The sequence below is a fragment of the Sminthopsis crassicaudata genome, chromosome 6 (assembly GCF_048593235.1).
Source record: "Sminthopsis crassicaudata isolate SCR6 chromosome 6, ASM4859323v1, whole genome shotgun sequence".
Taxonomy (NCBI): Eukaryota; Metazoa; Chordata; class Mammalia; order Dasyuromorphia; family Dasyuridae; genus Sminthopsis; species Sminthopsis crassicaudata.
Window position 1 is genome coordinate 183,218,468 of NC_133622.1, and position 27,500 is coordinate 183,245,967.

Below are 27,500 nucleotides of genomic sequence, written 5' to 3' on the forward strand. Positions count from 1 at the left end.
GTCTGCATACAGAAGGTGGGTATGGCCTTCCCAAACTAAAATGGAGAGAAAGCACAAAACTCCAAGAGTAACCTTTGACCAAATTATCTTTTGAACTAGGTAACCTGGGCTCACAGCTGGTGGAATACAAAGAAGAAATGTACATCACCTCGGACTGTGGAAATACTTGGCGTCAGGTAAAAAAAGAGAAAGAGCTAATTAACAGTTGCCTTCTTTCTTTAGGACATGCTAATTCCAAAATCTGGGAAAGTATGAGTGCTGTGTGAGAGAGAGAGACAAAGAGACAAGACAGAGACAGAATCAGAGGCAAGACCCAGAGACAGAGAGGGAGAGAGATAGAGACAGAGAGACAAAGCAGAGAGAGACAGAGACAGAGAGAAACAAAGACAAAGACCGGGGAAAGGAAGAAGAGACAGAGAGACAAGACAGTCAGACAGAAAGGGAGACAGAGAGACAGAAAAAGAGAGACAAAGAGACAGATAAAGAGATTCCTCAACTACTCATCTGCTTTCTGAATGATGCTGAGATTCTTTTCTTATTCCTTCAGTGAAACCAACTGCCTAAAGTTCAATCCTTTTCAATTTGAGTCTTGGAGTCACATGTTGACCATGTAGCATGTTGGGCAAACACCTTATTTTGGAGTGTCCAGAACTTCTTTGAATTAGGTTCCATATAGGATCATAGAATGTGCAACTTAAGACCCTATTAGGAAGACTGATTGGATTTGTTTGCCCATCCTCAAGATCGTTTTCTAAGTCAAGACACAGAGAAAGAGGGGGAGAAAGACAGAGACAGAGAGACAAAGACAGAGAGACAAGACAGAGGGGGAAAGAGACAGAGACAGAGACCAAGAGACAAAACACAGGGAAAGAGAGAGATAGAGACAGAAAGACAAAGACAGGGGGGAAGGAAAGAAACAGAGAGACAGACAAAGATAGAGAGAGACAGAGATTCCTTAGCTACTCATCTGTTTTCTTAATGATGCTGAGATTCTTTTCTTAATTCCTTCAGTAAAATCAACTGCCTAAAGTTCAATCCTTTTCAATTTGAGGTTTGGAGTCACATGCTGACCATGTAGCATGTTGGATGAACTCATAAGGATTTAAAACCAGAAGGGTTCTCAATTTAGTTCAGTTCCTTCACTTCACAAATAAGGAAACTGAGGCTCAGAGAGAGAAAATTATGTGCATAAGGCCACACAAATAGTGAAGGCAGAGCCAAGTTTTTCACACAGGTACTCCAACTCTGAATCCAATGCCCCTCTGTTTTACATATAATTCTCTAAATATGGTCTGGGGCACAGGGTAGAGTCCCTGATACCCTTTTAGACAGTCTGTGAGGTCAAAACTATTTTCAGAATAATACTATGATGTTCTTGGGTAGTCATTTATTAATAGTGTTAGCATTTTATTAATAAAAGAGATGTAACCTGCTCAAAGATTCTTCATGACAGTGGGCTCACAGTTTATATGTCCTTGGAAATATATGGTTTCCTGAGGATGGCAATCAATAATTAATGAAAATGAATATTACAAAGAGGGGCTGGGGTATATTCCAAAGAATATCTTGAGATATATGACACTGAATACCCATATTTTGAACAAAGAGACATCAGTTTCCCTATCACTCCCGTGGACAAAAGGAAGAACCACATTTTCCCAGACTTGTCTATGTAAACACAAAATAACCCATTTGCCTAAACTTTGAATTTCTTTACTGCCTTTGATTAGACTTAACTTGGATAAATCTTTGTCTAAGATTTCCCACCCTGATTGATTTCTGGAGGAGAAAGTAGAAAAGGGGGAAATTTTTGGTTCAGTAATTAATTTTCAATTGCTTACTGTTGTGTTAATTAATATAGAATTTCTAATATGGCAAAATCTATAGATGCAGCACACATAATCAAAAAGGGGAGGTTCTCAATAATTTTTACAAGTGCAATTGAGTACTGAGACAAAAAAAAAAAATCTGCATAATATCCTCACTGTTTTCCACTTTCATTCTCACTTGTCTCTGAGAACCTTTCCCATCTTCTAACTTACTTCCTCTGCTGTGCTGGGTCTGGCAGCCAACTGCTCACCTTGTGAGAATTTGAATATTGAATATACAGAATCATTGAATCACCACTAAAATTTTCTTCCATTGCTTCATAGGAGTGAACAAGTTGAGACCCCCAAAGACTGGAGTAATAGAATATGAGTTCTGATTATTATTATTGTTCAGTTATTTTGATTGTATCTGACTGTGACCCCATTTGGAGTTTTCTTGGGAAAAATACTGGAGTGATTTGTCATTTCCTTCTATAGCTCATTTTATAGTTGATGAAATTGTGACAAACAGATTAAGTGACTTGCCCAGGATGACACAGTAAGGTTGGAGTCCAGATTTGAATTTAGGAAAATGAGTCTTCCTGACTGAAGATCTGCATCTAGCTGCCTCCCTGAATTCTAGTAATCATTATTAAACCAGAAAGGCTTCAGATGTGTGTGTGTGTGTGTTGTGTTGAAATATGTGTATCTCTTGTTTCAGGACAAGTTGTCATATGCAAATGACAGGCCATGATTATTATAGGGCCAAAGAGATACCAACTACCTGAAAAGGTAGATGGGTATTATTCTGGATTGCCTTTCCTGGTGCTTAATCCATTCAACACCCCTTAGAGATCAATGGGTTAAGGCAAGCAAGAGCAGAGATAGCAACAATATTGCCCTTGCCCTTCCTCCCAAAAGAGTAACTCAAGTAAGCAGCTGCAACTCTATAGCATTCCTAAGTTTCATAAAGAAGAGATGTTGCCATATTTTATCATAATAAGATCATTTTTTACACCCATTTACCTATTGTGGTTGTACTCTATTTTGCCATGCTATGGTTAATAGCTGAAACTTGAGTTCTTTGAAAGCCTTGTGATTCATCGATAAGAGGTGTGTGGGGGGGTCTTTCCTAATGTACATCACAGTTTTACTATTACTTGGTAGAGGGGCTTCATGGATTGGCAGAGCCAAAACAATTTGTCACTTAGAAGCTAATACTTTGGCAGCAACCCTCTCCATGGTTAGCTAGGTTAGTTTTCCGTTAGGAGACCTACAATCCATCACCAGCCCACACTTGAAGCTTTTTCAGCTGGATAAGACCTGCTAGAGTGTATATTGGATTGAATTCAATTTTTTAAAAAACCATTTATTAAGTGCCTACTACATTTAAGTTCTTAGTTAGCCACTAGGGATATAAAATCAAATAAATCACAATTCCTTCTCCCACAGAGCTTATAGTCTTTTGGGGGACTTTAATGGATACACAAATAACTCTACTACAAACCAATGCATGATCTTTAATTTAATTCAGCAAACATTTATTAAGTGTGTATAGCAGAGAGAGATGTGTTCAGCTTTGGAAAGAAAAAAATGTTTAGGAAGTTTGTGTGATAGAATGAAAGCAGCACTAGCCTTGGAGTAAGGAAACATGAGTTCTAATCACAATTCTTTAAAAAGAGCTATATGATCCTGAGCAAAAATGAACTTTATCTAGAAAAGGGGGTTCAACAATACCCATACTGCTATACCAGGGTATATAGCATGGAAAGCACTTTGTAAATGTAATGTGATTCAACAAATGGGTTATTAAGCCCGTAGAATGCTGTATTGGGCTTTAGGATCACAAAGACCAAAATGATTTAATCCCCAATATTGAGGATTTGTATTCTATCTTAACACAGAAAGCATTTTGTAAATTCAATGTGATTCAACAAATGGTTATTAAGCTCATAGAATACTGTGTTTGACCATTAGATCACAAAGACCAAAATTAAGTAGTCCTTTGACCTGAGAGTTTGCATTATATCTTAACACACCATAGTCAAGTAAAATTATCATTAAGTAAAGCACAATCCCTACCATCATGGAACCTCTCATTTGCTAAAACAGGGGTCACCAAACTATTGCTCTAGCAGGTACTAGAATATAGAACATAGAATATCACAGTTGGAAGAGACTTCTAAAACCATCAGGCCTAAACTCAAACTACTTGTCTGCTTTAAGTGTAGAGCACCTATCTATATGTACACTGCTGCTATCAAAGTCTCTCTTTTTTTTTTTTCCCTGTTTATAAGGAGATTAGAAACAAGAACAAAAAGCACATCACAGAGCCCAGTAGTCTTATGTAATTTCTCAGTGCTCTCTTTATCAGATTTATGCTCATGCATAGATTCTGTGTTCTGTGATTTCAGGTTCATCAAATGCTGGGGGGGGAGGGGGGATATAATGATGGTTTAAGCCCTGGGTCTGAACTTGATTTGGTTGATGAATTTGAGCAAGTGACTCAATCCACTCAATCTCTAATCCTCTTCTTTATATCTAAGGAAATGAGACCAAAATTACTCACTCAGGTGAAATAAGCTGTTAGGTAGATTTAAATTAAGCATCTCTGATTCTGGGTCCAGATTAATTAATTAGCTGATTATTGATTATCAAGAATCTATCAAGTATCTACCATATATAAAGGATCTTCCTAGGGATAAAAGCAGAAAAAAAAAAAAAAAAAACAGTTCCTACTTACCCTAAAGGAAGAGACAAGCATATATACACACCTCATTAATATATAATAAATAAAATACAAATATATACCAAGTAATTTAATAGAATATATTAGGAAGGAAAGTACCTAAAGTTGGGGAGACCAGAAAAGGATTTATAGAAAGGATGATACTTAAGCTATATCTTAAAAAAGATAAGCACTCTGAGGCAGTTTTTCTACTTAATATTACCTCCATATTTATCTGTGGTTCTCTTTACCTGGGAGCTGCTACTGACATATGTCTCAACTCAAAATGCCTTCCTGAAATAAACTGCCTTGATTATACAGACAATTCAGACCAGTAACCTTACCCATCACTTCTTTGCTTGGGGGGAAAAAAACAATCCAAATGAGTTCTTGGGTGAGGCAGATGTGCCCACCCCATTTGCATTTAGAGGAGCACTTAAGTTAATGATTTGAGATCCCGCCTACTAACACTAGCCATAATTTTCCATTAGAAACTGCCTCTTGGTTCCTCATTAACCAGATGAAAAATGAAAAGTGGCTTTGAGTAACTTCTTTTAATTAAAACCTTCATGGGGACTGTAGGAGAACTTATTAAATCTTAGCAATTCTAGCCACCCACACCTCTGATAACAAAATAGATACTCAAAAAACTCTGGGGCACGCCCACATTGTTCAATCCCTGATTAAAAATGGATTCACTTTCTTTTTTGCTGCTGTTGTTGGGTTTTTCAAATTTTGAGGTAGAAGTATTTTATTTTGGAAGTTCAACTTCCCAAGCTGAAATGTCAGCAGGTTTCTAACATCTCACAAAGGAGTGAGAATTTCACAAAGTAGTACAGAGGAAAGAACATGGGGGACATAATTGAGAAGTCACAGTTTCCCAGCACCCTCTTTACCAGACTTATGCTCATACATAAACTCTGTGTTCTATGATTTTAGGCTCATCAAATGCCAGGGGAAAAAATATAATGATGGTCCAAGTCCTGGATCCAAAGTTGACCTGGTGGATGAATTTGAGCAGTGACTCACTACAGAGTTCATCCACTCAATCTTATGCTTACTCTGTGTCTTTAGGTTATAAATTGACACCGTGGGAGGGAATTGGATTGGGAATTGGGAGAAACTGAGTTCAAATTCTGCCACAGACAAGTCATCCATCATTCTGATCCTTAGTATCTTTATTTGTAAAAATAGGGGATTAGATTAAATCATCTCAAAGATTCATTCTAGCTTTTAAGTATATGACCCTGTACTTCTGAGGATATAATATATTAAAAGAACATTATAAATGGGCTAATCCTATGGAAATGTGAGCCACTACTGCTACCAAAATCAAATCAGTAGGCACAAATTAGAAAAGGGATATATGTTATTTTGGGAAAAGTACTGTCATAAGATGTAGGTTTGAATGTCTTATTCTGCTTCCTGTGCCCCATACCATCTTCTCCATGGTCCCACAGGCTCCTCATTTATAAAATGTGGGGAGGGGGATTAAATAATGACTCGCATCCCTTCCAGCTCTAAATTCATGACCTAAAACTAAACCTATGCTCCATAAAGTTCCTCCCAGCTATAAATCCTTTCTATGGCACACTGAACTGATGAGTACCCAGTATTGATTTGTGCTTGCTGCATCCTTCCTGTATGTGTCTCTGACTGGGAGAGGAAAATGGAGATGTAATTGCCATGTTGCTTGGACAGCGGTGAGTCTAGCAGCAATAAAGATAAACAAACATACAGGGGGGCTTGAAATTGGCCGGCATGTGAATAAGATAACACAGACAATGGAATAGAAGCCAAGGCAGAGAAGACATATGTTGGCTAGCTGGAAGTAACAGCGAGAGCAAGTGAGGAGATGCACCATTCCAACAGAGCAGAATAGCCAGGTGCTAAATAAATATAAAAATCTTGGAGATTGGAGGATCAAGGAAATGAAAAAGCAGATGAAAAATAAAGCTGCCATTTTGTACTTGGGTAGCAGTCACAGGCTAAGTGACTTTCCTGCCTCTGGTCATTTCTGCATCCTTTGTTGATGTTGTGATATTAAGATATAAGGGAAAGAGCACAGAACATGGGCCCAGTAGACTGGTTGGAGTCCCAGTACTCTCACTGACCAGCTATTATTCATCTTGGGCAATCACTACCACACAATCTTTGAATTAGCCAAGATCTCAAAGATTATGGAGTCCAACATGTACCTGAATACATGTTCTCCATATTATCCCTACTAAGTGATTATGCAGCCTCTGTTTGAATACTTCCAGTGGTCAAATGATTGTATGTGCATATATTTATGTATGTATATAACATGTGTATGTACCTATAAATATAAATACATGTATACACACATATATACAGAAACAGAGAGACATGGAGAGAAAAAGAGTATAGTGAATGCCCATACACACAGACACACACACACACACACACACACACACACACACACACACATACACACAACATTAAAATGAGATAAATAAAACAGGTTTCTCCTAAATTCAGATTTGGGATCTAGTCTTCATTTACTGAAAAAAAAAAAAAAATCAGAGAGGACAGACATAATATCTTAAATTTGTAAAGTATTTTATGGTTATAGAATCCTTTTATAATCTTTATTTCATTTGCTCATACCAACAACAGAGACTACCTAGATGAGTAGAAAACGTGCTGGGCAAGAACTCAGAAGAGTTCCTCATGGGATGAGAATCCCAATTTTGACCCTAGCTGACTCTATGACCCTGGGCAAGTCATTTTAATTCTCTGAATCTAATTTTTCTCTATAAAATAATGTTCCTGTCATCATATAGTGTTTTAAGTTTTTATTGATGCCTTTTGTCTTTATTGTCATTTTCAAATATATCATTCTTGCCACCTTCCCACCTTCTACAGAAAGGCTTTCTTTATAATAAAGGAAAACATTTAAGTAAAACCAACCAATATAACAGTGTATACAACACTCAGACACCCATAGTCTTCTATCTCTTCAAGGAAAAAAGAACACTTATAAGATTTCAAGGAAATTATTTTTTAAATCTTCAATTACTCTCTGATAGTGGTGGGCTTAGAATAGGTTGTGGTTTTTTTATTCCCTTTTTCAGGTAAAGAGATTTTTTTGTGTGTCATTATAAACTATACTTAAAATTATTGTGTATTTATTTAATGTTTTATTATGTGTTTTATGATATTGCAGTAGCTTAAAGTTTTATCTAAAGTATTTTGAAAACTGTATTGTAGTCTTGATAAAGGATTTTTTTTTCTTTTTGATCTTTAGAATTAAAAAGTTTTCATTGTGATTTTAAAAATGGTTTTCAATAATAGTCTGAATCCAAATTTTTGGTGCAGAAATAAAATGGGGTAGAGTCAATGCAAGATTGGTAATAACTAAGTACATACCCTGTAGGCCTCTTAAAATTTTATTAGGTAGCAATTAGTGCCACTTACCTGATAATTCTTTTAAACTGTAAAGCATGGTCCCAATTTCTTGATCTTGTGTACAACCACCAGAATTTGTCTCAGGCCCAGAGCAATTAAAGGATTTGCCTGAGATCACATATCAGATCAATAGAAGAGCAAGGACTTGAATCTGGACCCTTAATCCCTAATCCAGTGTTTTCTCCTTTATAAAACCATACTGACTCACTGTATAAATAATCATCCTTCTGTTACATTGCTAAATCTATTGACATTTGAGATTAGTTTTATAAATTTCCAAAAGGAAATGCTGCTGTCTCAAAATAAAGGTTAGTTTCATTTTAAAGTGAGTAGTAAATGATGGGCCAGTTTCCTTAAGGTAAAAACTTTACATCTGAAAGGGACTTTTGAGGTCATGTTCTCCAGTTTCCAGATGGGAATAAAGAATGGACTCCCAGAAAATTGAAGTCATTTGCCTAAGAGTTCAAAAAATACAAAGCCACAGAGGCAGAATTTGAACCCAAATATAGTGTTTTTCCAATTATACTGTGCCATCCTTGACTCCTTTTTCCCTTTTATCCACTCATTTACAGTAGTTTGTCAAAATCTCTTTGCAAGAAGCCTCTTACCATCTCTCTCCTTTTCAGAATTCACATCCTCACCATCGACTTGCAATTGTCTCTTAACCAGTCTCCTTTATTTCTGTTTTGTTGATGGATTTATCTCCCTAAAATATGGCAGTCATCATGTCACTCTCCTCCTGCCTATGGCCTTCATTAGCTCCTTCTTCTTCCTTTTTTCTTTTCCCACTTCTATCAAAATGCCAGACCTGTTCATTCTTCATGGAGCATTTCCCTTACACCTTCCCAGCCACCTCATCACACAATTTTTTGAGATGTCATCTCTTGTAAAGCTTCTAGTCTAGGTTTCATATCTCCAATCTCCCCATCCTACAAATGCAACCTGATTGGTCTTTTCATTCTTTTGCTTAAAAGCTTTTACTGTCTCACTAGAACTTCAAAGATAGAGGATTTGTTTCCTTAGGTTAACATTCACTTAGCCTCGTCGGTCTCAGTTTTCTCATCTGTTGAGTAGGGATGGAAAGATAACACTTACATTCCAGAATTAGGATAAAGTGAGATGATATTTCTAAAGCATTTTGCAAACCTTAAAATTCTATATAAATGCCAAATATTGTTATTATTCAAAACTTACCCTATTCTGGCTCTAGTTGCCTCTTGCAGATTTATCTCCTGCCATTATTTCCTTCAACCCCTTGTCTCAAATAAGCAAAATTTATATTTGTTTTTTTGTTTTAATTTTCCTATAAATAGACCTAGCTTTTGACTTTCCCAAGTCTCTAACCTTTTATTCTCGTGATTCTATCTACCATAAATGTCCTTCCTGTGACCTTTCCTTTGGTCCAATCGCTATCACCACCCTTCAAAATTCATCCTAAAGCCCACCTCTTCTGTGAAGCCTTCTCTGATCACCTCAACCAAAAATCATCCCTGCCTTCTTTGAACCTTTATATTTATGCCTTATATGATCTTTGTATTTCTTAAGAACTTGAGAATTGATTGCATGACATGGGAAACACTGGAACAGGACAGCCCAGCATAGTATGCCCTCAGCACAGAAGGTGCTATGCTCTATAACCAAAGAAGAATTGAATTAGCTCAGAAGAAATGTAAGATGGGCAAAGTTAGAGAAACTCCCAAATGCTCATGCGGATTATTTGTGTACAACCTGTGGCAGAGCATTCTGAGCTCATCTTGGTCTGATCAGCCACAGATGGACACACTGTGTGACTCAACTCTAACATAGGGTGTCATTTTGGTTCTCTTCCAGAATAAAGGAGAATAAAATTGTAGAACCAACCAGCCATGTTTACTTCCTGTGGGATGTTGGGTGAACACTCCAACAGTTAAAGTAGGAAGGGACCCCAAAAGGCCCTGGGGTCACACAAGTTATCTCAAAAGAATTTTCAGGCTTGACCCCATCTCCAAGTCAAGGGGCAAAGTTTATGGTATTTATAAAGCCAATTAAAGCAGTATAAATTCCAAGAGAATTTCCCAAAGAAACAGAATCAGGGAGGTACATTTATCCAATTGTTCATGTCATTGATATGCTAATTTTATGGCCTATAGGTAGAACCAAGGAGTGGTCTCAAGACTTTGGTTATCACTGACCAACAGACAGTAATGTTTGTAGGACTATTCTAAGGCCAGAAGACTTGAAATTATTGACAGACAGATTGTTAGAACAATAGTCTCCGGATCACTAATATATCTTGCCTAAATTATATTCCTAGGCCAGAGTACTTTTATAATCATTGACCAAACAATAGCATTCTTAGATCAGAGAGCCTCAGGATCATAGATTCCAAAATCAAAAGATTTAAAATCACTGACATTATTAGAACAGAAGCCCCCTAAAGTCAGGGGACCTTAAAATTATGGCTGTCTCCCCTAGAAGCTATATTCGTTACCCCTACTTCATTTTCCTCATCTTTAAATTGAGAAAGTTGGTTAAGATGATCTCTAAGATTCCTCACAGCTCTAACACTGTTCTATGTTCTAAAGTTTTTTCCAGTTCTGACATTGTATGCTCTATATTTTCAGATTTCTTTCAGGTTTAAATCCTAAAATTATATAAACCTCTACTACTAGTCATCTGGCAATTAATTACATATTTGATTTAATTGTTTTTAATTTTTAAATATTAAAGACCTACTACATATAGAAGGCTGGGACAGCTAGAACTTTAGAGAAAACAAAATTCCTCTCCTCTTGAGCTTTTTGGAGTCAGAAAACCTACCTACTCCCACCATTCAGGGATTTCCTATTAGGGAAACTTATGACCAGAACTGGTCTTTTCAGACTCGTCACAGGAATTTTGGGATCTTGATTGTGAGAAATTTCACAATTATGAAAATTACATTGGAGAAGTGAAACTTAAATTAGAAAACTTAAACCCATGTGGACATCAAGGAATAATAAGGGTAGATGCTATTTCCCCCCCAAAGAATGTAAGTTCATTGGGGACAGGGACTGACTTTTGTAATCAGGGCTAGTGGCTTGAGATTTGAAAAGACTTTTGTTCTTTTCCCTTAGTCCTCCTCTGTTAGCTTCCCTGGTCTTGAATGGGAGCTCCTTTAGGACAGGGCCTGGCAATGTAATAAGGGATGGAGATTCATGATGAGTAAATTCTGTAATATACAATTAATGGGGAATCAGGGAAGGTACTTATGCTTCAGGATAGGAAATAAAATGCTGTTAAAATCCCAAAGGCTTCACTTAAGCACCCATTCTTGCAAGAATGCAAGAATCTTTCCTGCATTCATCAGTGGAGTTCTTGGTAAGATATTTTGTTCTTTACATTGATTGGCTTACCATTTTAGATAAGATATAAAGAATGAGCATTAGTTTAATGTTTCAATAGAGCTGATATCAGGTTAGAACATCTTGTTGGATCTTGTGGATCAATCAACCCCCTCCTTTATCTAAGAAACTTACACAAGCAAAAGGCAATATAGGCAGGATTTGAACTTTGGTCCTCTGATGTCACAGAGCAGCTAAATGGTACAGTGGATAGATAGATTGGGCCCAGAGTCAAGAGAACCTGACTTCAAATCCATCCTAACACTTAGTTGTTGTATGACTCTGGGCAAGTCACTTAATTCTGTTTGCCTCAATTTCCTCATTTATAAAATGAGTTGGAGAAGGAATGTGCAAACCACTCCAGTATCTCTGCCTAGAAAATCTCAAATGGGGTCACAGAGAGCAAATTATGATTAAAAGACTGAACAACAGCTTCTGAGGCCAGAGCCAATGCTTTCCTAGTCTCCCACTCCAAAAAGAAGCTTTCTAATGGTTTCTCCTGGCACTGGGGTAATGATGAGAATTAGATAAGGAGTACCTAAATGAAATTAGGGTTAATTGCAATCTAGTGGCAGGTTTGGGGTACAGGGAATCAAATAGAGCTCCCCTTAACCTTAAATCCCCTTAAAGGGGGTTGCCCTTTGGATTTGGCACAAGGGTACAGAGTTAAATGAAGTTTAGTAGTGGTGCAAGAGTCCTCTGTAAAGGAATTTACCGACCGGAAAACCTAGATTGATAAAAGAGGTTTATTATGGGGTTTGGAAGTAAGGTTAAAAGGTGTTAGGTAAAGAGAGAAAGACACCAGAACCAGGGTGGTTCCAGTGGGCAGAAATCCTTTGACATGGCAGGCATAAGGATGCCATGTTTGGGATTTCTGCAAAGAGTGGACTCCGGGGTTCCCCTTTTAATCTGAAGGGGCTCGTGGGTGGAGTCCCAGATTGGCTCCCAGATGGGTTTCAGACAGGGTGAGAATTTGAATAGAATTCAATGGGTTTTAAATAAGGAGGAAGCTGTTTGTGCTTGGGGTGGGGTGGGAAACCTGAGCAAATCTTGGGACAGCCCAAGTTGGCTCAGATTCAAATGGGGCTGGGAGAGCCCAGATATCTCCCATTGGAATTCATGGGGGTTGGGAATGAGAAAGGAATCTTAACCCACATTATTAATAGGATTCTAGAGCAGGAGCTGTGGGTCATTTCTCTTTAGTTCTACGCAAAGGTATAATATAGGACTCTGTTCACAGTAGGCATTTAATAAATGTTGGTTGGCTCAATTTGACTGTTCCTTGGTCCAGGACCTTAAAAAAAGAAATGAATCAGTATTGCTTTCCTTAGTGGATCTGGCTGCACTTTATAGTGCCTTTCAGAGTGTAGATACTTAGGGAAAGATATACTAAAAACAGAAAGGCATGGAGGGAAAATTCTCCCCCATGTGCTATTAGTTCCATTTAGTGTAGCAATTTGTCCTCCACATGCATTACCTTCACCTGCTAGTTCCAAATGGACTGAGATTTGGTTGAGAGGCTTTTTTTTTTTTTTTTTTTTTTTTTTCAGTAAGGATGGCTCGGCTCCCATAGTAGCCTCAGGCATATAGGTTATCTCGATTTAGGAAGTTTTCCAACCGCTTCTGGTTAATGAGAGGTTCCTCTCAAGGGCTTCCTGACCCCTCAAGCAATTGTATGATTTAAAGCTGAAAGGGATCTTAGAAAATTTCTAGTCCAAACCCCTTATTTTCAATTGCGGAAAATAAGGCTAAGAGGTTAAAAAAACCTGCCCATTGTTACAATACTGCTTAGTAGCCAAGCTGAAATTTAAATTCAGAATCTCTGGAACTACACATTAAGAATTCCATTGCTTACTTCAATTCAATTTAATAAATGTTTATTAAGTGTCTATTATACAGTGTCAGGTTCTGTACTATTTTTAAATGGCAAGAGACAATTCCTGCCCTCAAGGAGCTTACAGTCTAATGGAGGAAACAATTTGCAATGTATAAAACACATATGTAAAACAAGCTGTATATGGGATGAATAGGAACTAATTAATAGAGGCTAGGACCTGGGAAGGCTCTCTCTAAAAGGTGAGATTTTAGTTGGGAAGTCAGGGAGGTCTATAGGAGGAGCAGATCAAAGAGAGAATTCTAGATATGGTAGATAGCTTGAGAAAATTCCCTGAATCAAGACATGAAGTACCTTGTTGGAGCTACAGTGGATAAGAGAAATGCTCATGTGTTTGGGTATGAGGTGTCATAAGACTGGAAAGTCAGGAGGGATCTAGGCAATAGAAAACCACTGGAGTTTATTGAATAGTGATTGCTGGAAGATAGAGAAGAGAAGGGGGAAGGGAGAGAAGAAATGGGCAAAATTATGTTAGTAAGAGAGACGCAAAAAGAGCTTTTACAATGAAGGAGAAATGGAGAGGGTAATGGGAGACAGAGAGTCAGAAATAGAAAGAAAGAGGGGTGTGTGTGTGTGTGTGTGTGTGTGTGTGTGTGTGTGTGTATGTGTGTGTGTGAGAGACAGACAGACAGGCAGAGAGAGAAACAGAGAAAAGGGGAGAGAGAAGGTAAATAGAAGGGCTTAGTATGAATGGAAACACAATCAGTAATCTTAACTATGAATGTGAATGGGACAGACACACCCATATAATAGAAAGAGAGGGCAGAATGGAATAGAAGCCAGAATCCAGCAATACCTTATTTGTAAAAAACATACTTGCACTAGAGAGATAAACATAGACTAAAATTAAGGGATTAGAATACAATCTGTTATGCTTTAGCTGAGATAAAAAAGACATGGGTAGCAACCATGATCTCAAAGCAAAAGTGAAAATAGATCTAATTAAAAGAGATAACTAAGGAAACTATATTTTGCTTTAAACTACCATAGACATATCAAGATCAAATATACATGTACCATATTGTAAATTATCCATTTTCTTAAGGAAGAAATAGATGGTAAAATTATATAAGTGAGCGGTCTTAAATTTCTTCTTTCAGAACTAGATAAATCTAGCAAGATAAAATAAATAAGAAAGAAGTTAAGGAAATGAAAGGAATTTTAGAAAAAATTTAAGAAAATTGAATGGGAATAGAAAGAACAACTCATAAGAATAGATAATTTCAATTTTTAAAATGTCAACTGTATATCAGTATTTATAGGATACAACCAAAGAACTACTTAGAGGAACATTTATATTTCTAAATGCTTATATCAATAAAATAAAGAAAGAGCACATCAATGAACTGGTCATGGAATTTAAATAAAACTAGAAAAAGAAGAAATTTAACATTACCACCTAAAGACCAAATTGACAATACTAAAAATCAAAGGAGAGTTTAATAAAAGTAAAAGTTAGAAAAAAATGAATAAATAAAACTAGGAGTTGACTTTATAAATAATAATAATAAACCAATGACTTAAAAAATACAAATTGCCAATATAAAAAATGCACTACCAATAAAGATGAAATTTAAGGTTATTAAGTGATACTTTGCCCAATTATATGTTACTACTATTATACTATAAGAAATAACAAGAATGATTTTAGAAAACCTGGGAAGATTTATGTGAACTGATGCCAAGTAAAGTGAGCAGAATCAAGAGTTATATCCAGTAACAACAAGAGTATACAATGATCAAATGTTAATGACTTAGCTACTTGGGTTTTTGAGAAGCAGAATGACATATTCAAATCTGTATCTTAGAAAAAAATATATATTTTAGCAGCTGTTTGAAGGGAGGATTGGAAAGGTAGAAAGTGGGGACACCATATATTCCCATTTGTGAGAGAGGTGATAAGGGCCTGAACTTGCTTGTGTGACCATGGAAATAGTGAGGAATGGATGAATATAAATGACATTATGGAATTATGTAGGACAATGCTTGTCAAATGAGTGGATGTAAAAAAGACAAGGACAACTTAAAATTTCAAAGTTTGGTGGCTATCAGATAATAAGCGATTCATTCCCAGAAAGAATTAAATTGTAAACAGAGGGAAGCCATATGAGACTGTATGGTTACTGTCCTGGAAACATGGAGAGGCTGGGATTAGATGATTTAAGATTATTTTCTACCCTGATGGCAATGAATAATTGGTCTGGAGTGCATTAACCTGTGCTCATAAAGTCAGAGGCATATAAGAGCAATAACTCTGGAGCTAAACTGCTCTCATAAATATGCAGCCATGACACATGGAAATTCCAGGTTAAAACAAAATCCTGTGCCACACACATGCATCACTAGTGATGTGAGAGGCAGCTGTGGTAAAGCAGAATTAAGTTTGCGAAGGTGTAGGTGATGTGTTGCAGGGAATGATTGGATACCAAAAACACATTGGCCCCAGAGGCCCAATAAGATCCACCTGACACCCTGCCATGCCATATGTCTACTTTCAAAAAGAAGGCATTAGAGTCCCAGAGAGCCACTCCGATTTAAGACAAGAGGAGCAGATTTTGCATTCATCGTCATAGTTCTCCCTTGACTTTGGACATTGAGGTTTGCCTTATTGGCTATCCAGAAGCAAGAAGTCTACCAACCAAAAGTTACCCAAGAACATAATTTTCCAGCATTTGGTAGAGAATATTTGTTGGGTATCTTATAGGAGAGATTCCTTTTATATAGCCACTGAATTCCCTTCCAATTTTTAAAACCTTAGAGTTAGATTGTGAAAATTCATTCCATCCAAAGTACTGGTTTTTCTTGCTATCCTTGGTTTGTATTTGTTGTAGTTGGTTTTGCCTTTTTTTAATTTAATCAGTGTAAAGGACTCTTCTCTCTATCCATGTAGAACAATTCCTCTTCCATAGTCACCAAGACATTAAGGGAGTTACCTCGAGTCACACAACTAAAGAGTGTACTATATATGTCAGAGGAAAACTTGAACTCAGGTCTTATTGATTAGAGTGCTACTATTATACCACCCTGCCTTTCCATCCTTTCTTAGTCTCTAATAAATGAGGAACCTTATTGGTTTTTTTTCAAATGGAGACATTCCTTGAAATTCTAATTATAGAGTAATTATAGAATCAGAGATCTAGAATTGGAAAGAATCTCAGGGGTTATATAATTCTACCCCATAATTTTACAGAAGAGGAAATTAGCCCTCCCTTTAAAAATAGATGATTTACCCAAAGTCATAGCATAGTAAATGACAGAGCCAAAATTCAAACCCTGGTCTCCTAACTCCAAATTCAGTGTCCTTTCTATTGAACAGGGAAGCATCTCTTATTGTTAGGAATCTCTCATGCTTAAGTGGCTGACTCCTCTCACCCAATCATGACAACAGTCCCTATACGTTCCATATTTTTTCAACACAATATCTTAATCACATGCAGACATGAAATAAAGAGGGGGATTTTGAGTTTCAAGGCCTGCTCTTGTCCAACTGCATCTTGTTTCCCAATTGATTCATTCATTAGGTATGCATTTAATATGTCTATACTATATGCCAGGTGCATAAGATACAAGTGCAAAGAGAGAAACAATTCCAGCTCTCACAGTGCTTGCCTTCTATTAATAGGAAGCAGCATGAAATTAGGAAATGAAATACTAAATATATATACAATATAATTTCTGGGCTGGGGGGAGAGCACTAAACATTGAGAAAAGAAGCATAAGCTAGATTTTTTTTTAGGAAAAAACTTTGAAAGAGGAGGATTCCAAGAGGCAGAAATTACGAAGAAAAGCACTTCAATGATATACAAAGTTATGGAGAGTTTTGATTCATGAAATTTAATTTCAAACATGTTAAGTTTGAGATGTCTATAGAACATGTAGTGAGTAAGCAATCTATGATGTGTGACTGATGCCAGGAGACAGATAAGATCTAGATATATAGTTACTGACAAAGAAATCTTAATTTAACTCAGAGGAGCTGTTGAAATCACCACCAGGAAGAAGGATGTTGATTCATTTCAAATGTGTCCAAATCAACATGGTCCCATTTGGGATTTTCTTGGCAAAAATACTTGAGTGATTTACCATTCCCTTCTCCAGTTCATTTTACAGATGAGAAAACTGAAGTAAACAGGGGTAAGTAACTTGCCCAGGTTCACATAGTAAGTGTCTGAAGTCATATTTGAACTTATGAAGATGTCTTACTGATTCCAAGCCCAGGCCCTATCTACTGCACCCCTTAACTGCCAATTGAGAGAATATAGGGAGAGAAAAAGAAAAGGGCCCTGGAGAGGACCTTGGGGTAAACCCACAAGTATGTGACATAGATGGTGAATGAGCAAAGGAAAGTAGGAATAGAATCAGGAGAGAATAAGGTTACAAGAACCAAGAAAGAAGAAATTATCCAAGAGAAGAAAGTCAATTATATCAAATGCTGCAGAGAGTTGGAGAAGGATGAAGACTGAGGAGAGGCCATTAGATTAGGCAATTAAAAGATCATTGATATCTTTGCAGAGAAGAGCAGAGTGGTAAGATTGATTAGAAGCCATATTGCTGAGACTTTTTCAGACTCTGGGTACCTCAATTTTCTCATCAGTAAAATAAGGGGATTGAACTAGATGGATTTGGGGGTGCATTCGGAGTCTAGATCTGAGATCCTATCTTATGCTTCTTGAAAAAAATAGAGATAGCGGTTTTTCTTTAGAAATCCTGCCCTAGGAATCTGACAGAGAATCTATTTCAAGGATAAGTATATGCATGTCTCTCCTGGAGACCACTCAAAAGGACTACAAATAGATGGGCTTCCTTATACTTACTCCTAGTTATCACTGTATACTGTACAGCAAAGCTTCTTAATCTGTGGATCCCATATAAGGTTTCAAAAAATTTGTCAACAGTAAAAACAAGATTTAATTATTTATGTAAGATAAACAAATACATCCACATATTGATTAACTACTCCACAGTTCCATTATAATTATACTTATGGCCAAATCAATACTCAGTGGACAGCATCAACCACCCATTGCCATTATTACTCTCCCCAAATTGTTTTGTATTTAATGTATAGATGTTTCACATTTATTTATCTATGAACATATTTTAATTTCTTCTAGGGTCAGGTAGCCTGTTTTAGTTTCCCCACTACCACCTGTCACCTCACTCTTTGGTACATCAAAGTTCTTTCAGTGTTATTCTTCGCTTGTTTTAGTTCAATCTGCCTCTATGATCCCATTTAGTGTTTTCTTGGGAGAGATATTAGAATGGTTTGTCATTTCCTTCTCCAGCTCATTTTACATAAGAATAAACTAAGGCAAACAGCATTAAATGACATGCCCAGAGTCACACAGTTGGTCAATGTCTGGGGCCAGATTTGAACCCAGAAATATTAGTCTTCCTGACTCCAGACTCAACAATCTATTCACTGTGCCATCCAGCTGTCCCAAGTTACTTCATTCATGTTTGTCACATTGAATTGATTCAAATTGAACTGAATCAAAGAAGTATTCTGATGCGCCCCTTAGGTAGGAGAGATCATTCATATTTGTTGACAGCTTCATGTTGCCTTCTTTTTCCTGTACAATTGTTTGCTTTCACCCCTGGGATTCTCAACTTTAACAGTTTGAAACAAACTTAAAATTCGAAAAAACCCAAAACATCCAATTAGCATTTCCATTCATTTCTTCACATTCCATCCTGGAAATATCCCATGAGTTCCTGCAAATTTTTTTTTTTTTTTAATCCTCTGTTTTGTCCAAAAGTGTTCCCATACATACAGCTTAGTTTGGATAAACATCTGTTTGAATGAAGCCAGCTGAATAGCAAGTTTATTTTTGCTCCACTTAGCACTAATCTAGCATCCAAATCTCTGGTGAACTGTGCTGCAACTGGATTTGATGGTATTGCTGCCTTTCTGATTCAGAGAGCTGCAGTGAAGCCAGAAAAAAATGGAAATAAATTGGACAGATGAAATTCAATACAACTACCACCACAAAAATCTCTGCTCCTTTTTTTTTTTTCCTTTTTCCTTTCAAACGTCTCATTAAGGAAGACATGAGACAGACTGAAATTCAGTCCATTTGTATTTGGGATCTTTTTTGTTGCGTTTTTTACCCTGTTATTTTAAATGCCTCGTCTTTCAAAACTGCCTTCTCATGTTCTACCTTTCTTAGTGAGACTATTACTGAATATTTATAATATTTCACATATCTAAAGTACTTTTTACTTTTATCAAGTGTTTTCCTACAAATTGCTTTGTAAGGTAAAAAGTCAAAGATTCTTATCTATGCTTTATAGATAAGAAAATTAAAATACTGAGAAGATTGCAGAGCTAGTAAGTGGTGAAGGAAGACACTAGCCTGAGTATTTACTCCAATGTCTGTTGTGCTTCCTGAAATTAAGAGATAGGGTGGCCTGATTGGAAAAAAAAAAACAAAAAAACAAAACACTAATCTGCAATTCCTGAAGGGTCCAACATACATCCTTTTTTTTTTTTTTTTTTTTTTTTTTTTTTTTCCCTGAGGCTGGGGTTAAGTGACTTGCCCAGGGTCACACACCTAGGAAGTGTTAAATGTCTGAGACCAAATTTGAACTCTGGTCCTTCTGACTTCAGGGCTGGTGCTCTATCCACTGTGCCACCTAGCTGCCCCCTAACATACATCCTTTTAATTAGTGAATGAAAGGTTCTAAGCACTCCAAGGAAACCAAAGCTCAGACTTTTACTGGCTTTGTGACCATAGATCACTTAATTTTTGGTTATTTTTGTTTCTTCATCTATAAAATATGATGATATGATATGATATGATAAAGTATGATGATGATAATAGCAATTACTTTTCAAGGCTGTTCTGAGGATCAAATGAGACAAATGATCAGTTAATACATGCTTATTCTCTTCCCTCCTCCATTCCCCCTACTGCATCTGCACTCACTTTTCTATCCCTATCTCATATCTATAAGAATAGAATTTTTAATGATTATTCCTCATAATCATAGGATCACACATTTAGAAAAGGAAGAGTTCATTTTGCAAATAAGGCAAGTAAGCTCAATATACATTCATTGAGTTTGCCCAATATCACATGACTGGTAGGTTATGATAGAACCAGTATTTAAAAACTCATATCTTCTTATTCTATAAATTTGTTATTTGTTTCTTTGTACCAAACTGCCTCCATAATTATTATAAGTATAAATAGACAATATTTTACAGTTATAAAACACTTTGACACTCATTATTTCATTTTATCCTCAAAATATCCTCAAAATGATGAGGTCAATAGGATAAAAGTTTCATTTTATATAATCTTCTCTTCCTGTATAGATATAACTTTAGAAGTAAAAGATGAGAGATTACTCCTACTTCTGGTTCCCAACTTTAGAATGTGAATACTATTGGCCAGGAGCAGTCATACCTTTTTCTCCCTCTCACCAGGCAGTTTCTACTCCCTGGATAAAATCTTCAATTATACCCTAACACAGAATTTCCATTGTGTATACATGGAGAAAGAGAGGAAGAAATGAATGAAGTAACATGACCTTTGAACCCAGTCTTGGCTCATATAGCAAAATATTGTTCTGGCAATTTTCTAGTCTAGAACAAAGAAAGAGTATGAATTCAAATTTTTCTGCATTTTGGGAAAGTTTGTAAAACAATTATAAATCAATATTCTATTTTCTTTCATTTGCCAAGAACCTAAAAAAAAAAAAAAGATGAAAATCCTATTGTTTTATGCAAAAAGATTGAACTCCTTTCTCTTTGCTAGACTTAGTAACTGTCTTATAAACTTCTTCATTAATAAGAACATATCTCATAGCAAAACATTTACGATCAATCTATCTTACCTATATTTTATTTTTTTTTATTTATTTTTTCTTTTTTCCTGAGGCTGGGGTTAAGTGACTTGCCCAGGGTCACACAGCTAGGAAGTGTTAAGTGTCTGAGACCAGATTTGAACTCGGGTCCTCCTGAATTCAAGGCTGGTGCTCTATCCACTGCGCCACCTAGCTGCCCCTATCTTACCTATATTTTAAAGGAAAAAATAAACTTTAGATTTAAAGTTTACTTTCTTAATAAGAAAAAAGGATGAATAAGCTATTATCTATGGTTAAGAAATGACTTAAATTTATTAAATTAAGCAATTATTTTAGTCCATGAAAGGAAGATGTTATGGAACTTTCAGTCATGGTTCAAGGCCAGCCACCGTAACTCTTACTCTTTAGTCTTCAGCTCAGTTTTATTCCATCTCCTTGTTCAGTCAAATCAAGCATGTCTTAGATTCTCCTCCCACCATTTTGTATCTGTGTGAAAACTTCCTTAGAGTTTCTAATTCTCTTCTAGGATGGGAATATAGCAAGGAAATTAATATCAGACATCATCTACCAGAACAATGAACTGACCCCAAACATGGGCTACATTCCTCCCCAGGTTTTGAAATCTTTTAGTCTCTTGAAAAATCAGCTGCAGTGCATTTGACATTTAGATACATGGCATCATCCTAAACACTAGTACTTTATATAACAAGAATCATCCCAGCCCACTTTAGATAAAACATGCAATAAACATACTACAATCTAAATAATTACTCAATATGAGGCTTCAGTGACTACAAGTTGATAATACTTTGCAGGCTATAATGCATGTACATGTCAGTAGTTCAATTATGTTAATAGCACTGAAGCAATATGTAATAGCAAGGCAAATAAAGCAGTAGACCTATAAAATAGTTTTTAAAATGAAGAAATAACAATATATGCACAGCTAAAATTATGAATAATTAACAGACCAGCAAATAATATATGCAGGATGCTAATACAAAGCAAAATAACTTGGTCATGAAAAAAAATCATATTAAAATGTCATATACTTAACATGTGCATCAATGAACCTATGCAATTACAAGGTCCACATTACATAAAGGTCAACAGATATAGTCCTTTGACATCCTTACTCAACTTCTGTGATTCCTTATTGCCACTAAAATAAAATATCAGTTTTTATGTTTGATTGGTAAAGCCCTGTATAATCTGATCCCAATCTACTTTTCCAATTTCATTGGAAATCATTCTCTCTTATATATCCTACTATCCAGCCAAACTAGGAGGTTCATGATAAAAGTTCTAGGCAGAAAAGGTGCTTTCTCTGGATTCAGTTCTCTCTTGACACTTGAACTGGTCATTGGGATACAGTTTAGAGAAATCATCCCTTGAGATGTTGGTTTCTGAGTCACTACCTGGTTCAGATACTCTTTGCTATATGGGTTGGAAGCTTTTTTTGCTTAGAGGGTAAACAAGCCAACCTAGTTAAAGCAACAAGATACCCCAGAAAAAGAGACTTGAGGTAGCATCTGCTTGCAAAGTCAAAGCACTACCATCATCTCCACAACTACTTCCCTACAACTCTGACAAAGATAGCTCAATACTCTAAAATCATGAGCCTTAGAAATAGCAATGACTTACAGGTCCTACACTTCCAGCTTTATATTATCATTGAGAGGAAAAATTATTGTGGAAAAAGAGCTAATTTTGCCTACTGCAACCAATGTCAAGTGTTAACTGATTGACCCTCAAGAGTCTCTAAGAATGACAGTATCATCAAGATCTCTGATCCTGCTTGCAATTCAGTGCCCAAACATCTCAGATAGCAGCTTCTGGGCAACTTATCCTACAGGTTGTACCCCATAGTATATTATTTTATTATGGTTCCATAAATATTGTACTATAGTACTATAGATATTGAAGATTCAGAAAAGAATCTTCTTAACTTCAAAATGCCAATCTTTGGTACTGTGAAATGCTAAAGATCAAATATATATATATATATATATTTTTTTCCTGAAGAAATGAAATTAGGGAATATGTATTTCTGTCTTCTTTACTGCTATATACTAAGCACTAGCACTGTGGGCTTTTCATTTTTCTGAAACTTGTTTGTGTTGCTTCCTCAGAGCAGAAGCTCCTGGCAAACAGAGGCTACTTTGCTTTTCTATTTGTATCCTCCAATGCTTAATAATGTTTGGCACACAATAAGTACTTCATACACAACAACAAGCATTTATTAAATGCATTTTTCAAATCATTCACAAGTGCTCATCAGTCTTATCTAATCTTCAGAGAGTCCATTGGTTTACCAATAGTCTACATGTTATTATGGTGAACTCTATTTGCTGGCCCTCGTGTCCAGCAGATTTTTGTAGACCTTCGAAAGCTTCCAGGACTTTGTAAATAGGCAAGTTGCATAAACTGTCCCCAATTAGGTATGAAGCAGCTTTCCATCAATCTACTCATTTGTGTGTTCTACAAATATCAATATTTCTCAGCAAAACCATGTCAATTTGTTGAAGGTCTTGGCAGTGAATTTAGGCATCATAATTTAATTTATTTCTGTCAGTATTCTTTTAGGCTGAAGTTGTAAATAGGCAGTAAGCTTACTTTAGCTTCTTTCTCAGCTAAGATATATCTTGATTATGAGTGCCTACAGCTCCCCCTGCCATCCTCACAGACTCCAAAATACAAGTCAGTTGAAAGGAGTAGTTCACACATAAACATCAGGAGGTTAGTAGGATGTAAAGTCATTCTTATGATTCCTGGTGAAGTTGTATACTTGTGTTAAAATGGATAAATGATGAGACCATTGAAATTTTTTGTTCTGATCTCAGTGTCCCCAACATGCTCATCAGTGAACCATTGAAACATACTTGTCGTGGATCCCCTCAGAGGTGGTAAGGGATCGTTCCCACTTTCTTAATGCCAATCAAAATCAATATCCCTTTCATCAGTCTCTCCCTACATCTACCAGGATGTTCCTACACTGAGAAAATCTTCTTTTATAATATTTGATCTATGGAATGGCTCTGATTTCTGGTTGGATGTTGCCTCTAAATACTTTTTGAAATGGCTTGTTATCACCATATATGACTTATGTTCTTAAAGTTTTGTAAATAGTAAATGAAGTTAGCAAATTCTAAAGGTTTGTTTTTGGTTCTTCAAATGTGAAGCACACATTGATAGCAGTTTTGTTTTGGTTGCCACAGGCACAGATTTTACTCTTCTAGGTTATAGCAGCAGCCATCTGGGGTCCATTTTTATTAGCTTTAAGGAATTTTCTTGACCCAGACATCTGAAGTCATCTTGTAGAGATTTCCTGACTATAGAGTAACCTGTGAGGGGAAATACTAACTTCTTATAGTACCACATGTGAGTGAGATCAGTGACAGTCTGGCCCATCATTGTCTTCTTTTTCCTTTGTCTCCTTCTTTTTCCATTATCTCAAAAGGGACTGAAACGAGTTTTTGGAATCACCACATTGTGTCTTGGCTTTTGTCATTTCTCACAATCCTTCATCATCTTCCGCTTTCTTTATCAGCCATAGAGACAACTCAGCCAAAGAAAATGAGTTCAATGAATAGGCTGCTGACATGTTTTCTTTGTTAATCTCAAGCTTTCAGTAATATTTGTAAACCAGTTCCTTGGGGGTTATACATGGCTTTTGTTCCTTCAGTAATTGTCACCATAACTTTGCTTTTATGTTACCTTGAAAATGAGGCATCTACATAAGAATACATCTTTCCTGGCAAGTAATACATGCTTAATTTGGACTTGCCTAGCACTGTTACACATATCTGTTGGTCATCACCATCCAAGCTGCCACTTTTTCTGATATAAATGAGTGGATAAGTGTCAGTCCCCACTTGCAACTTTGCCCTCCTGTCCATAGTCTCTGAAGCTATACAAATTTCATCATAATGCAAAAAGAAACTTCCAAACAATTAGAGCTGTCCAATGAGGGAGTGAACTACCACAATAATTCCTCACTATTGCTGATTTTCAATCAGAATTGGAATGACCTAGCTTTAGATTGGACTTCCTGCTTAATTAGGTTGGACTAGATGATTTCCAAGATCTCTTTTCAGTTTATGCGATGCTATGATTCTATGGAAATCTTATATGGCTGAGCTAATCTTCTTTAACTTAAAAGTGCCTTTCACATAAGTGCTTAACAAATGCTTCTTGATTCACATATAGAGTTTAATAAATGTCTGTTGATTGGTTAACTTAATCCGCAAAGTTCAATAATACTAGATGTATCATAAAATACGCAATAATGGGACTGTTTTCCATTTGAAATCAATGATAAAGCTCAGGATCATATACTTATTTTAAAGTCTAAGAAAATGGCAGAGGGGATAGAATACTAGTAGTCCTTGGAATCAGGGGGACCTGAATTCAAATTCAGCCTCAAACATTTGACTCTTACTAACTGTGTGACTCTAGATAAGTCATTTAACTTCATTATCTTGCAAAAACTAAACAATCAAAACACAAAACTCTCCTAAAGTCTAAGAAAAAGAATTGCAATGGAAGTGTTTTCAAAGGTTTTTATTCTACAGTAAAGTTTAGATAACTGACAGAAAGAATTGGTAGATTGAAAATCTTTCTTTGGTAGCTCTTACTAGGAAAGCCATTGAAGAAACATGTTATATTATCAACTGATAGGCGATGTTAATCACAAAAAGCACAGCACATTGTATTTATGGAGCATTTTACAACCTGAAGTGTACTTGTGCATATATAATCTTTTTTTTTTTTTTTTTTTTTTTTTGTTGAAGTTCATGTCTCACTAGACCTCCCATAGGAAGAAAACAGGAAACTGAAATGCAGGTGGTTGCCTACTGTAATGATTGGGACCAATGACCTCAGAAGATTAAAGACATGTTTGTTAAGCACTGAAACTGTCATTTAGACCTTTAAGACAAAGATTGAATTCCATCCACAATCTCCCTTTTCCATGCTGAAATACTTCACTTAGAAACTTAACAGGTTATAAAAAATGTTAAAATATAAAAGGTAAGAGCTAGAATGGACATTTCAACATAGATTGCTGAATGTCAGGGCTGGGGGGACACTAGGATAATATAGACTGTTGAAACTAGAAGGGGTCTTTAAACATAAATCAGAATCTTAGAACAGGATAAAATTTAAAACTTGTCTGTCCAATCCTAATCCTTATCAGATGGTAATATTTAAGTCCAAGAAGGGAAGTGTCCATAACTTGATAATGAATCAGAACTTAATTCCAAGACCAATTACTATTCTACTATACATTGTCTTAAAGTTTACATCTTGAAAAAGAGACGATTTCTAATTCTAGAATGATAGTGTTAATTTTGGGAGTCCTCATCAAGTTGGGATTTAATTGAAATCATCATTAAGTAGAATCTTTGAGGAATCTTGTTAAATCACTATCTGAAGCAGGAAAGGATTGTTATTGAGCTTGCAGGAAAGGAGCTATCCAGACTCTGCTTATATACAACATCAGTGTTGGTACATAAAGGCAGAATTTTGTGCTATTGAAGGAAACTCTTTATCCACAAGATCTCTTCTCACATCTTTCAATCATTGTATTGTATTGTATTGTATATAGAATATCAAGTGTTTTAACTAGAGATAACTTAAAAGCAATCATAAATAGTAGGTTTCCTACATTTCCAAAAGGCTATAGTTCTTTGAACTACTTTTAAAGATTTTTTAAAAGGCATGTACATTTTTGTTGTTGCTGTTGCTAATTATTCTTTGAAAAATAAATTGTTAAAACATTTGATGGGCTTCCAATTGTTATTTATTGTGCTACTGCCTTTTAAGATGAACTTTTCAGCTGTTCAGTGATTCTCTTTGGTCTGGTTTCTAGGTCTTTGAAGAGGAACATCACATTCTGTACCTGGATCACGGTGGAGTGATTGTGGCTATCAAAGACACGTCCATCCCCTTGAAAATACTCAAGTAAGGCTTTCCTCCTTTACAGAAGAAAGAGTGATTTAAGATGGATTGTAGAAATTGGGGAAAGGGGACAGAAGAAGGGATTACCTGTTTGTTGATTTGTTTCTTCCCAGGGACTTTTGACCTTAGGCAATTTATTGCCATTAAGAGCAACCAAATGTTTGGTTAGTCTATCAGTGCCTGTAAGTAGGCTATGGATAAATTATTTAACATCTCCAGGCTTTCAATTTTCTTACCTGTGAAATTACAGACTTGACTTAAATGATCTTTAGGGTCATTTTCAGTTCTAGCTTTCTGTTCTAAATTTTTTCTGGCCTTGACAATCTATGGTTTGCGTTCTAAGATGACTTCTGGCTTCAATGTTATGTTGTGTTCTGAGTTCACTTTCAATTTGAACACTGTATATTGTGTTCTAATTTCCCAGCTCTAACTACTTATGATCTGTTTTCTAAAATGTCTTCAAGTTAGAGCATTATTATATTTTGTGTTCTAAGGTTTCTCCT

The 27,500-nt window shown here is 36.1% G+C and overlaps 1 protein-coding gene across 5 annotated transcripts in view; it reads left to right on the forward strand.

The window, feature by feature from the left end:
• SORCS2 (sortilin related VPS10 domain containing receptor 2) overlaps nt 1-27,500 on the forward strand; it is a 1,204,963-nt gene that overhangs the window by 1,081,321 nt on the left and 96,142 nt on the right. For all 5 annotated transcript variants that reach the window (XR_012483510.1, XM_074275474.1, XM_074275475.1 and 2 more), the window contains exons 12-13: nt 100-176; nt 26,909-27,000. Coding sequence is in view for 4 of the 5 variants with exons in the window: in XM_074275474.1 (XP_074131575.1) it covers nt 100-176; nt 26,909-27,000 (169 nt within the window). In the remaining variant the exon portion in view is untranslated. The remainder of the gene's footprint in view (nt 1-99; nt 177-26,908; nt 27,001-27,500) is intronic.